General features: G+C 36.6%; 1 protein-coding gene across 2 annotated transcripts; it reads left to right on the top strand.

Annotated features, from left to right (window-relative positions):
* The first annotated feature begins 8,337 nt into the window (after window positions 1-8,337).
* On the top strand, window positions 8,338-12,460 carry BDCG_06411. Of its 2 annotated transcripts, XM_045422147.1 has the most exons (4): window positions 9,243-10,800; window positions 10,866-11,490; window positions 11,548-12,314; window positions 12,389-12,429. In XM_045422147.1, exons 1-3 carry the CDS (start codon window positions 10,264-10,266, stop codon window positions 11,655-11,657), a joined length of 1,272 nt encoding a protein of 423 aa, XP_045281677.1. In that variant the 5' UTR covers window positions 9,243-10,263; the 3' UTR covers window positions 11,658-12,314; window positions 12,389-12,429. The 2 variants fall into 2 exon arrangements, with proteins under 2 accessions (XP_045277854.1, XP_045281677.1); XM_045422146.1 differs by having other exon boundaries at window positions 8,338-10,800; window positions 10,866-12,460.
* Window positions 12,461-12,515: the final 55 nt, after the last annotated feature.

Below are 12,515 nucleotides of genomic sequence, written 5' to 3'. Positions count from 1 at the left end.
TCTCTCTTCAAAGAAGCAGAGAGCATCATGCCTATGATACAGACAATTGTTGCATTTGATGTAAAGGCTGTCAGAAATGCACAGACTTCAGAAGAGCTGAACACCAGGGCATGCACAGTTGCAGCAGGGCCTTGAAGACTGATCATCTGTATATGTGATCAGATATCTCTCATGAAGCTGTGTTCACTCTCTCAGTTGTACTGAAGTATTCAGCCTGGAAATAATGAGAATATGAAGAGAGGGCTCATCTGCTCAGGCCAACTCTCATCATGAATTCATGGCATTCACATTGCCTTGATTACTCAGATTTTGCAGGTACCTGAGAACTCATCTCTCATTGACAATGAGATTGCGGAAATGCGCCGCGGCGCGAGGACCATTGATAGAGAACCTAGACATATTTATATATACCTGGTCAGAGATTGTGCGGGCAGGAAGAGGGTGGTCATAGGCCTGTGGGACTGCAGGAGGCACTGGCAACACTGAGAGCTTTGCAAGAACTGTCAGCTAGAGTCTGTAAGGAATTACTTATGAGAAGACTTACAGCAAAGAGAGAGACTGCACTGCTTGAAGCCAGGGGCTGGCCTGGGAGAGGGATGAAGTGGGCCGCTGGCCTGAAGATCGGGTGCAGTGACAGGGCTGGGAGAGATGAAGACACAGTTGTGAACAGCAGTGCCCCTGCTTCACCAGCCAGTAAAAAGCAATCAGAGAAGTCACAGAGACACCCATGAGAAGCTCAGCAGCAGCCAGACATTGTTTGTGAAGATGTTGAAATTGAAAAAATTTTTATTCTTGAGAAGTTCTTGAATCAATATACAGACATTGTCAGAAACACTCTCTCTCTGTTATCTGAGTGAAAACACTTCACAGATGAATGAGAATACTCACAGTTTATAAGAATGAAAGCTGTTATAGAAAAAGGAAAAAGAAGATGAGATTCTGCAGACAGATCTGGGATATTTATACTACTCTAGAGAGGTTTGCTTACACTGTGAGTGATCTCATAGAACAGTCAGATCACTCTAGTAAACAAGAGTGATTATGAATCACAGACCTGAATCTTTCTATGTGACTACAAAGAGTGATTGCAGACTGCAGATATCTTGATTCTACAATTCTACAGAGTTGATGAAAGAATGAAAAATTCCTCACAATTCTACAGTGTTAAAGAGCAATGATTTACAAGAATAAATGAAAGATCAACTCATGAATGTTTCTCTTTGATAAAGATGATCTCACAGAGAGTGATTTATCTGCAAGATGAATCTGTGTGATGATTATACAAGAACCTTGTGAAAATGATTGAGAGTCAACTGAAACTCTTCTGTATGAAAGATGTGAGATGAATCTGTGTGATAGTCAGAGAAGAATCTGTAGATTATAAAGAACCTTGTAGAACAAGAAACTGAGTGATAGACTCTTTTTTCTTCATGATAACAAGGGATTTTTTCTCACTGAGGTTTTTTTATAGATATAAAGGATTTTTAGTAAGTATCACTGCAGTGCTGAGCTGACTATGAAGTCACTCAGTGAAAGGCTTCACAGATGAAGCCTTAGAGAGGGGGAGATATGTAAGAAATCCCACTTCTCACAGATTCTTTATCTCTATTCCTATCTCTCACATAATCAATAGAGCTAGCAGCCCTTGGCTACACACAACTATATAGACTGGAGTTCGCGGATACTATTCATAACTCAGCTTGAATGCTATTATACATTTGACCTCTACATTTATCTTCCTACTGTGAACACTTCTAGTAGTTAACAGTACATATCACGCCAAGCTGCAAACACCCGAATAATCGCCTGCGAGCACTTATTCTTACATATATACAAAGACACTTGAACAGTCAAAGATCTCTGAAGTAAGAGTGACAGGTTTCAAAATGAGAGTTCATAAATACAAAGACTTAAGAATGAATCTCAAGGCTCAAACACAGTGATTAAACTGTTAAAGATATGAACACTTTGCAATCTCCTGTTTCAGAGACTCAAAATGTGCATTCTGTGCTAGAGATTATAAAACTAGTGAGTATAAATGTCAAACATGCTTAAAAAGAGGTGAAATATATCAACACACTCTGCTTAAATGCTCTAATTGCAAAGAAAAACATGCATCTAGCTCAAAAGAATGTATGTTTGCTTCAAGAACTTAAAAGAACTGAAGAAAAGATGAAGCTCAAAGCAAATCTAAAACTGAAGAGAATAGTCAAGCCAGTAAACTCACAACTGCAAGCTTAAAAAGAAGAAACTCTCAATTATCTAAATCTTCAAACTTCAATTCTTTAGCTAAATGTAAACAGAATTTGAATTCTCAAACTTCTGTTAAGATTAGAGAATTGAGAAATAACTCTGATGATAAACTAGATATAATTAGACTGACCGTGTGACCGTGTCTGAGACCAGGACCAGATTTTTTGATAGTCTCATTATCAATTCGACTGATCCCATTACATGGTTTTAACATTAGATAGTAGTCTCATACTGTTCCAGTGAAACTTACTGTCTACTCTTGTCACATTTTCCAAATGGGACCATGATTTCCACTTCTCAATTTAAAATATTTTTATTGCTTTAAATGACTTTAAATCTCATTTGAGTGTTACCAAAAAGTGTTACTTTTTAAAAAATTAAAAATAGTCTAAAAATAACCTTAAAATGTCTAAAAATAGTAACTTTATGCCAAGAATGAGACTAAATGGGACCAAATGAGACCACTTTCTCATTTTTTTCAAGTCATGGTTCCATTTTAAGATCTGATATATAGTCACTTTACCTGTTTTTTTGATAGCCAGTCCCAGCGGGATTCACGCCAAGAAATGTATGGGACCAGACCAAATAGGACCAAACGTGAAATTCATGATCCCAGCGACCAGTCTAGATATAATGCAAGAAGTTGAGATTTCTACTTTTCAGAATAGTTATAATCAACTATTTAATGATAGTGATTAGATTCTACTCTACTCTCTTTTAGTATGAATATACAACAAAAATAACAAAAAGAGTTTAAAAACTCTTCAAAAATCACATTTATTCAAAATAATGTGAATAGAAACTCAAATTGTATTTATTCTTGTCTTCAAATTATATTTGAATAAAAAGTTGATTTTATACTACTTCAGAAGCTGAATTTTGATACTGAGTAAAAATATGTCATTTCTCATTCAAGCTACTACTGCTTATTACCTCAAAAATCTGAGATAAAGTCAAGAGTAGTGATCTATGGAAGAAAGAGATCAAGATATCAATTTAATCTAAGATTTGATATCATGTCTGATCCTGATATTCTGGTGAGTGATATTATAGATAAAGAGAATGAGTTTGATACTATACAGCTCATAAATATCTATAATGAAAAGTCATTGAAGAAAAATAATAACATCTGAATAATTGATAGAGAATTTCTGAACATAACTTCATTAAGAAACTCTATAATTGCAGGAGATTTCAATGTACATCATCTCTGATGAAATTCAGAATACAAAAGAGCAGTAAGAGCTGATAATCTGATTGAATGAATCTTTGAGCATTCAATAGATTTAGTTAACAAGTCTGATCAATAAATATTCTTTAGAAAAGATATGAAACAGAAATCTATTATAGATCTAATCTTCATGTCACAAAATCTAATAGAAAAAAGACTTGTAAACTGATTTATTAATTCAAATGAGACATCAGAATCAGATCATGAGATTATTCAATCTGATATTAAACTGAGTGAGAAATAAATGAGTGAAAATCCTCTTCTCTCTAATCAGTTTAACTTTGAAAAAGCTGACTGAAAGACAGTTGAAGAAAGTATAAATCTGTTAAAATCTGAAAGACAGAGTGAGCTGTATTGAAATCCTGATCAAGATATCTCAAATGAAATGCTTGAGAATAGAGTGAAGCTCATTACATCTATTATTCTAGTAAGTGTTAAAGATAATATTTCAAAGAGAAAGTCTTCTGAGTATTTAAAACCTTGATAAAATGAGAATATCACATCTAAAAGAAAACAATTGACTACTGCTAGAAGAGATTGAAAGAATGATATAATTTCTAATAAAGAGTTCAAAGCTGTCAGAAATGAATATTTTTCAGATATTAAAAAAGCTAAAACAGACTGCTGAAATAAATTTCTTGAAGAAGCATAAGAAAAAGAAGTTTTTAAAGCTTTTAACTATACTAAAACAAGAAGTGTAGCAAAACTTTCAATCTTAGAATAGGAGTTTTAGAATGAATCATATACAGCAAACTCTTTTAAGAAAAAATGTCAAGCTTTTATAAGAACTCTTTTTCAAAACTCATCAGATTCAGATTCAGAGGAAGAGAATATGTCACTTCTTAACTATATTGATGAAAATGACTGAGAATGACCTGATCTTACTCAAGATGAACTAGAGTCAGCTATTTTCTCAAGTTCAGTTAAGACTGTTGCAGGGCCTGATTCAATTAATCACTTGATTATTCAAAATATATACTTCTACTTAAAGAATGAATATTTTGAGCTCTTTTTCAATCTCTTGAAAAATGAATATCATTCTGAATGCTGAAGAGAAGCCACTGAAGTGATTCTTGCAAAACCTAATAGAAAAACTTTAATTCTCAAGTCATATAGAGTAATATCTCTATTGAACTGTCTGGAAAAGGTTTTAGAAAAGATAATAGCTACTTAACTATCTTTTATAAGCTCTATCAGTAATTCTCTTTTATTCAGTGAATAAATGAGAGATAGAAAACAGTGTTCTGTAATTAACACTGTTCTCTCAGTTATTTATGATATTCAAATAGCAAAGCATGAAGATCTGGTCTCAACTGCAGTTTTTATTGATATAAAAGAAGCTTTTAATCATGTTTCAAAGTCAAAGTTAATTCAGATATTGAAGATGTTAAAACTGTCACTTTCTCTAATAAAATGAGTTAACTGTTTTATATCTAAAAGAATTATACAACTTTTCTTTGATAGAATGAAACAAGACAAGACTGAGATAAAAATAGAAGTATTATAAGAATCTTCAATCTCATCTATTTTATTTACAATATACACTGCATATCTATTCAAAAATACAAATATGAGAATAGTGTGATCTCTGAGTTATATGAATGATATTGATCTAGTCTACAGCTTAAAAACTATCAATGAGAATTTAAAAGTGATTAAAGAAGCTGTAAAGAAAATCTTTATTAGAGCAGATATCAATCAAATTCAATTTAATATGAATAAAACTGAGTTAATTCATTTCTTTTCTAGATTCAATGAGAAAGAACTATCTCTAACTCTTTTAAATAGAGAGATTAAACTCAGTGTAAATATCAAATGATTAGAAGTATGATTAAACTCTAAGTTGAATTTTAAATATCATATTCAACAAAGAACTGTCAAGGCAAAAAGACTATTGAACAACATAATCAGACTATCAAATACAGAGAGAGATCTATTCTTCCAGGCTATGAGACAGTTATATGTAGCCTGTATTACATCAGTAGCTGATTATGAAGTTCAAGTTTGATGAAATAATCAAGAGAATTTCACTGAACTCTTTCAAAGTCTGTAAAACAGAGCCTTGAGAAGAATTCTAGAAGTATTCAAATCATCTTCTATTAAAGCAATGAAAATTGAAGCTTCAATTTCTTCTTCTGCTATTAGATTTGAAAAGACCTGTATGAACTATGCACTGAGAGTTATAAAGATGAGCTCAAATCATATAATCAGAGAAAGAGTCTCTTCTTCATTTTCATTAATTAACTCTGGAAATGAACTGAATTGAAATAGATTTCTTGATTGAAATGAAAATAATTCTTCAAAGAAAATGTCTTCTCAACTTTACAGACTATGCTCTCTGATTAAAAATCAATTTTCTTCTTTAAATGTTGAAAAAGTGAATCATGAGAAGTTATCTCTCTGAAGAGAAAAGCTTGAATCTCTTATAGACTTATAAATAAGTGAACTATCAAAAGAGAAAGAATTTGAACAGTATTTGAAGAGAATTTCTACAATCAATATAAAAGACTCTATTCTGATTTATTTAGATGACTCAAAAAATGAGAACCTGAATAGATTAGGCACAGACATTGCTTATACTGAAGATAATATCAATTTTATCTCAGATTTCTGAAATCTAGGCTCTGAATATGAAGTCTTTGATACTGAACTATTTGCAATAGTGAAAGCTTTCAAACTCATAGAAATAAAATCTCATAAAAGAGAAAATAGTTTGAAAGAGATATGAATATTCTCTGATAGTCAAGCTGCTTTAAAAAGACTTAGAAATAGTCAGATTTATAATGATCAAATAAATCTTGAACTGATCTTAAACTCTGTTTTGAAAATTCAAAAGAGAAGAATATCAAAGCTGATAATTCATCTACACTGAGTTCCTGCTCATATGAATATTCATGGCAATGAATGGGCTGATTCAGCTGTAAAAAAGAGTGCAAAATTAAGCAGATCTATTCAAAAAATTATGTTCTAGTCTTTTATAAAGAGAAAAATAAAAGAATCTTGTTTAGACAAGTGAAATGAAAGCTGGCAGAAACAAAAGAAGAGTATATATTATTCAAGATTTGAAACAAAACTCAAGTGAAAATCTTGTTCAATTAAATGTAAAAAGAAAATATTCTCATCTATAATACAGCTGAAACTAGGACATGGCTATTTCAAATCTTATATACAAAGATTTGATGATAGATTTGACTCAATAGAATGCTCATTCTGCAATGTAAATGAGAATTCTGAGTATATTGTAATACACTGTGTAATATACAATAGTCTCAGAGTCAGATTGAAAGAGAAGTATGATCTAAATTAATTAAATATAAGATTTTTATTCTCAACTGAGACAGGAATTAAATACTTAATAGACTTTTTATTAGAAACTCAAGCAGCTACAAGAAAATGGCTAAATTCAGAATTATCTGAATATGAAGAGGAGAAAATCAATCAGATATAGTCTGTTAAAACAGCTATACACTATCTTTTAATAATTTATTTTGTTACAGTTTCTCTTTACTTTATCTTTTCCTTTCAATTTCTTTCTATCTATCTATTTAATGTGTCTATCTTTAAGACTGTGTTCTCTTTCTCTTTTCCTTTGTCATGATATTGTCAAATGGTTTCAAAGTATCAGAAGATGTTAAAACACTGTAATTTGTAAACAGTTTTTATATTCTGAGCTGGAATTTTCTGATTTTGCATATCTGAAATTGATGAATGTATAATAGTTAACTTTACAGATATAGAAAAAACCCTGAGAACTAAAAGTTCTCAGGTAGATGTCATAGTCTCTGACTGCATACATCTATAATTGAAGAATAATAATAATAATAATAAAGTTACTAGAAGTATTCACAGTAGAAAGATAAATATAGAGATTAAATATATAAGAGTATTCAAGCTAAGTTATGAATAGTAGTTACAAACTTCAGTTTATATAGTTGTATATAGTCAAGAGCTGCTAACTCTATTAATTACATAAGAAATGAAAATAGAGATAAAGAATTCATGAGAAGTAAGATTTCTTACAGTATGATAAAGATACAAGATATTATATAAAGAATAGTAAAAGAGTGAAAGAGATGAAAAGAATAATAATAAAGAAGTAAAGAGTAATTGAAGAAGAGAGTGAAAGTGATAGAAAGAGCTGTATAAGCAGTAATATAAGTGTAAGCAAGCACTTAATACTTGTTTTTCATAATAAATAATTAAAAATATAATAGAACAAAGTAGTTCAAAGTCTGAGCAATCTCTAGAAATAAATCTTCTCACTTACAAAACTTAAAATAGTACTGATAATAGCTGGAAAATACTCTTTTCACAATGTTTTTAGTTTTGAAAACATATTTCAGCTTATAAAGTGAAATGTTGAATGGTTGAAAAAGCAGGGAAGAAGCAGAGTATAATAATATATACTTAGCGCCGAGCCACTAGTACGCTAACTTCCTTGCCACTACTGTATATATACAGTACAAATTGGTGGTGAATTATGTTAAACTCAACACATTACATAATATTTTATCATAGAATCTCATTATAGACATATTTTTACACAAATGAAAAATATGATAAAAAAGTCACAGCAGTCAGTCTACATATAATCTTCAATGCATAGATATAATTATTATATTGATCAGCAGTTACTACTGTTTATAACAAGAGCTTCAGAATCTGTACAGTTCATAGAAGAATTAACATTGTGTGTGCATTTATATAATCTAGCAATGTTCTCTTTGTGAAATGTGAGACATGTGACCGCAGTAGCTGGACCAACAAACTCTCTGTGTCAAGGCCCAGATTATGAATAGACCATCATAAAATCATCTGAAGAGGGGATTCAAATCTGCAACCCTGGTCTCCGAAGGGTTACCCCTCATAGCCAGTTTCTGCTTATCATGGGCCTTCCATGGACACACTTTCACCACTACATTATCCTCTCCTCCCCCCCCACCCCCCAAATGGAGATCATTCTATGTACTTTGATCAACCAAATATTAAGTATAGGATCAATATCAAGACCTCAAAGTCGGGCTCATATTGCAATTGCAGGACTCTAGTGTTGAACCAGAGCATCCAGAGTTAATAATTAATGGCCAGATTAACTTTGGTATCCAGGCATTTCTCCATGAAGAAGCTTTATATCACCGAACAATTCTCGCCATTGGAAAACCCTTCCCGCTGAACAATAACATGATCGCAACCCGGAGTACCTTCAGGTTCTATCTACATCTTTCAAAGTTGCCACCCTTCCTCGGATGTAGGGAGATGTTGGTGATGGTATATACTGCATATACCAGCTTTCGCGATTTTGGCGAACAATAATATTTATGATAACTCCTTGGATGCCTGCGCGAAAGCAAGTCTGTCATGTTTTCAAACAGAACAGAGATTGAGCGAGCTTTCTTGGCGCGCATGATTTAACAGTCACTCACTACTCACTTCGCTGCTGGCATTAACTAAGGGACAAACTCCGGGCCGCTTTACAGGCAAGCAATTGATTTTTGTGGGATGGGAAAGATGAGAGATGAGAGATGTTGGTAAAGAAAGCTATCAATCTATTTATTCGAGCACAATTCAAAGAATATTTTCAGAAGCATGTCGTGTCGTGTCAAGTAACTACTATACGATATAGGATATAGATTGTCAAACCTGCAGGATAACATCTCCACCGATCAGCACGCTGGGAGCTCCCGTCCTCCTCGTTGATGCCCCGCACAATACATGAATAATCATAATAATAATAATAATAATACCCTCTAACTATTTGCTTGGTACTGGGATGTTTTTATACGGTACCAACCATATGGCGGAGGAGAGCGGGGGAGACAAGGATTAGTCAAGAACCACGCAGCGTTATCGTCAGCAGCCAAACTCTCCAACACTGCCAAAACCCTAAACTTCGCGCTGCGCCTCTGGCCATCTCCCTTGTTTCCATGCTAGTTCTGCGCAATTTTCCTTGGATTGGCGTGGTGTTTGGCGCCTAGCTTTGCCGCGGGAACGCTGCTGGGCATGATTCCCCTCCCGGGCTTGCCACCGGAATGAGGAATGACCCGGCGGATGGCACGCACGTTTTTCGGGAAATACTATACCCTGAGCACCCAGGCATAAGCAGTCCCTTGTGGGATAACTAGCTAGTAGATAACCCGGTCTGGTGATCAAGACTCTTCTTTTATTCCTTTTTGGCTACCTCAATTGTGCGGGGGAAGCACCCATGCCATGTCGCTCCATGTGCGATAACACCACTATCGGCTTGGTATTAATATTAATACTACTATTGTTTGTTATGACTCTTCTACCTCCCCGAGCTTGAAATCACCCGCACACACAACACACCACATCACACCACCATTGAGGATTGCGGGGGCCCGATTTCTGGGGCTGGTCAGCCTGCATCCTGCGCTTAAAGTTTGATCGATCTTTTCTATTTCCCCAGATATTTCTTTTCAGTCTCTCATATTTCGACCTTCTCTGCTGGCTTCTTCCCTTCCTTCAACCGTCCTACTGGCCGAACTGGCTCTTCTTTATTTCCCGCTCGCCAAAAGTGCCGTCCATATACAATCTTCCCTAGTTCCCCTCCACCCGCACCAGAGGCAAGCGAGCTATGCAAAAATGTGCAAAGCAGTGCAAAACCTGTTTGAATCTCAGTTGAAAACTCCTGCAATTCCTCGTTAACTAATTCATCCAATATATTGATTGATGCGTGGTTTTTACTGAGGTGACTGGAGATAATCCTTTCATACATTCCCACCTCACCTCAAACCGTTGCGCGCGCAGCTAGAACAGTCAGCATGCCTGCTGTAGAGCTCCTGCGCCGCGAGGAACCGGCGCCGAGAATTATCAGTCCTCTACCCGCCGAGAATCGTGGAGGAGTGATTTCTTTCTTCGCTTGCAGTCTACTTTCAGTCCTCACCACAGGGCCCTTGGTGGTATGGCTCGCGTATCGCCTTATCTTTTGGAGATGGTACTACACCAGATATCCGGGAAGAAATCAACTCATCATATTGGTTTTCAACCTTTTAATCGCGGATCTGCATCAGGCCTCGGCCAATCTGGTCTCTCCTTACTGGCTCCTAAGGAACGAGATATCTATTTATTCTCCGGCGTGCTTTGCTCAAGGCTGGCTTATCAATTTTGGAGATATCGCCAGTGGCATGTTTGTCCTTGCCATCGCTATTCATACCTTTGCGGGCGTGGTCTGGAGGAAAATGTTGAGCCATGTGGTGTTCGTGGGATGCGTCGTTGGCCTTTGGATGTTCTGCTTGCTTGTCACTGCCCTTGCCCCTGCACTTCATGGCAGACATGTTTTCGTTCCGATTGGTGCTTGGGTGAGATCTCCTCAACGTTTTTCGCTCGTTTTGGATGCGGGATTTTTGCTGACAGTCCCATTTAGTGCTGGATTGATAGCGAGTATGGAGACCAACGGCTATATTTACATTACTTCTGGATTTTTGTCACAGAAATCGGTATCATTATCATTTACCCAACCCTCTTTTTTATTATCCGGCACCGCTTAAAGTCGTCGAAGGAGTTTAGAGTCAACGGCTCGAGACGGCCCAAATTTAACAAAGTACTAAAGATCATGATCATATATCCTATCGCCTACATTGTCATCTCACTTCCTATCGCCGCCGGCCGAATGAGTATGATGAATGGCCGTCACCCGGGAATGCCCTATTTCTATTTTACGGGGAGTCTGTTGATGTGCTCTGGCTGGGTTCACTCCATTTTATACTTCCTTACACGGCGCCGCCTGGTGGAAGCAGACATCCAAACCGAAAGCGGATCTGATAGCAGCAACAGACCCAATCCCAGCTGCGATCCCAGGTACGAGATCCCGCTTACTATAGGCGGTGGGGGACTTCGAGGCACTGGTAGCAGACACAAGCCGAGCCCCGCTGTTCTCAAGAATTCACGAACGCTACATACGATTTCAAGCTCCACAGACAATATCCTCGACACGGTCGAACTTTCGGAGCTAGGCGAAGCGAACCAAATGGGAGTAGTCGAAATCTCAAGTGAGCCTACCAGGGTCACATCATACTCATCCACATCGTCATCTAACGGTCAACTAGCGCAGTTCTCCTCCAACAGCGCGCCGAGCATTAGTACGCCAGCCACATCGACTCAACGAAATACATCGATGGATTGGCCGACGCAATATCAAGGAGGTTGGGCCAGCTGACGACGAAGGTTCTCGGAAGGGCCATACTCCTTCCACCCTGCACAATGGCAGATCCTTACTTTTATTTTTCTCCATTTCTTCTTTCAATGTCCTCTTTTTTTGGCACCCCAAAAATATTAGTGATGGTTTAATTGATGCGTACTATGTCACATGTACCACCACTTTGCGGATTAAGAATTTCTCTTCATGCTTTCCTTTTTAGTTGGTTCTCCTTTCAGCAGGGCGCTCGGTGGATGGCGGTGAAGGGTTTGCGAGGGTGTTCCGGAATTTCGTTTTTCTTTTTTCTCCTTTCTATTATCCCCACGGTTTAAAGTCAAATGGGTCATTTTTCTTGCGCAAAGCCTGTATATATGTATGGGACGTTTGGATTATATCTCGCATTAGATAGTTCCGCAAGGCCTACTTGTTTGTATCTTTCAATACATTATGCATTCCCGAAAGCTTGCCAAGGCGAAACAATGTTCTTGACCTTCCTCCCACCTTGTCCATCAGTAGAGCCCTAGTTTTCGGGGGAATGGGCCGGAAAAAAAAAAACGGACCATGCCTTTTTTCCAAACTCTGCTGTCCCACTCAGCTTGGTTATTGTAATTTTCTCGCGCCATAGCCAGAGAGGGGTGATATCAGGGTTAGTTATACTTGCCTTCAACGGGGAGGCCTGTAGGTGCAGTCCTGCTAACCTCCATCATACATCCAATAGCTTGGATAACGGGTCTGACTGGCTTGGGAGCTAGAAACGCGCCTACCGTGACAATCTTGGAACCTCTGTTTTATCTCTATTCAGCATCGCATGGTCGTTGGCTGCGTAAGACCTATATCTTCTAGTTTGCGAAGCGAGAACCTGGATACGCTATATGTATC

This window comes from Blastomyces dermatitidis (assembly GCF_000003525.1).
Source record: "Blastomyces dermatitidis ER-3 genomic scaffold supercont1.6, whole genome shotgun sequence".
Classification (NCBI taxonomy): domain Eukaryota; kingdom Fungi; phylum Ascomycota; class Eurotiomycetes; order Onygenales; family Ajellomycetaceae; genus Blastomyces; species Blastomyces dermatitidis.
The sequence above is the reverse complement of the archived record's forward strand: the minus strand, read 5'-3'. Positions and strand labels throughout refer to the sequence as shown.

Bases quoted from the DNA above. Each gene is read 5' to 3' on its own strand.
- BDCG_06411 (XM_045422146.1), top strand. From the start codon at position 10,264: ATGCCTGCTGTAGAGCTCCTGCGCCGCGAGGAACCGGCGCCGAGAATT. The intron at 10,801-10,865 runs GTGAGATCTCCT...AGTCCCATTTAG, and splicing joins TCGTTCCGATTGGTGCTTGG to TGCTGGATTGATAGCGAGTA.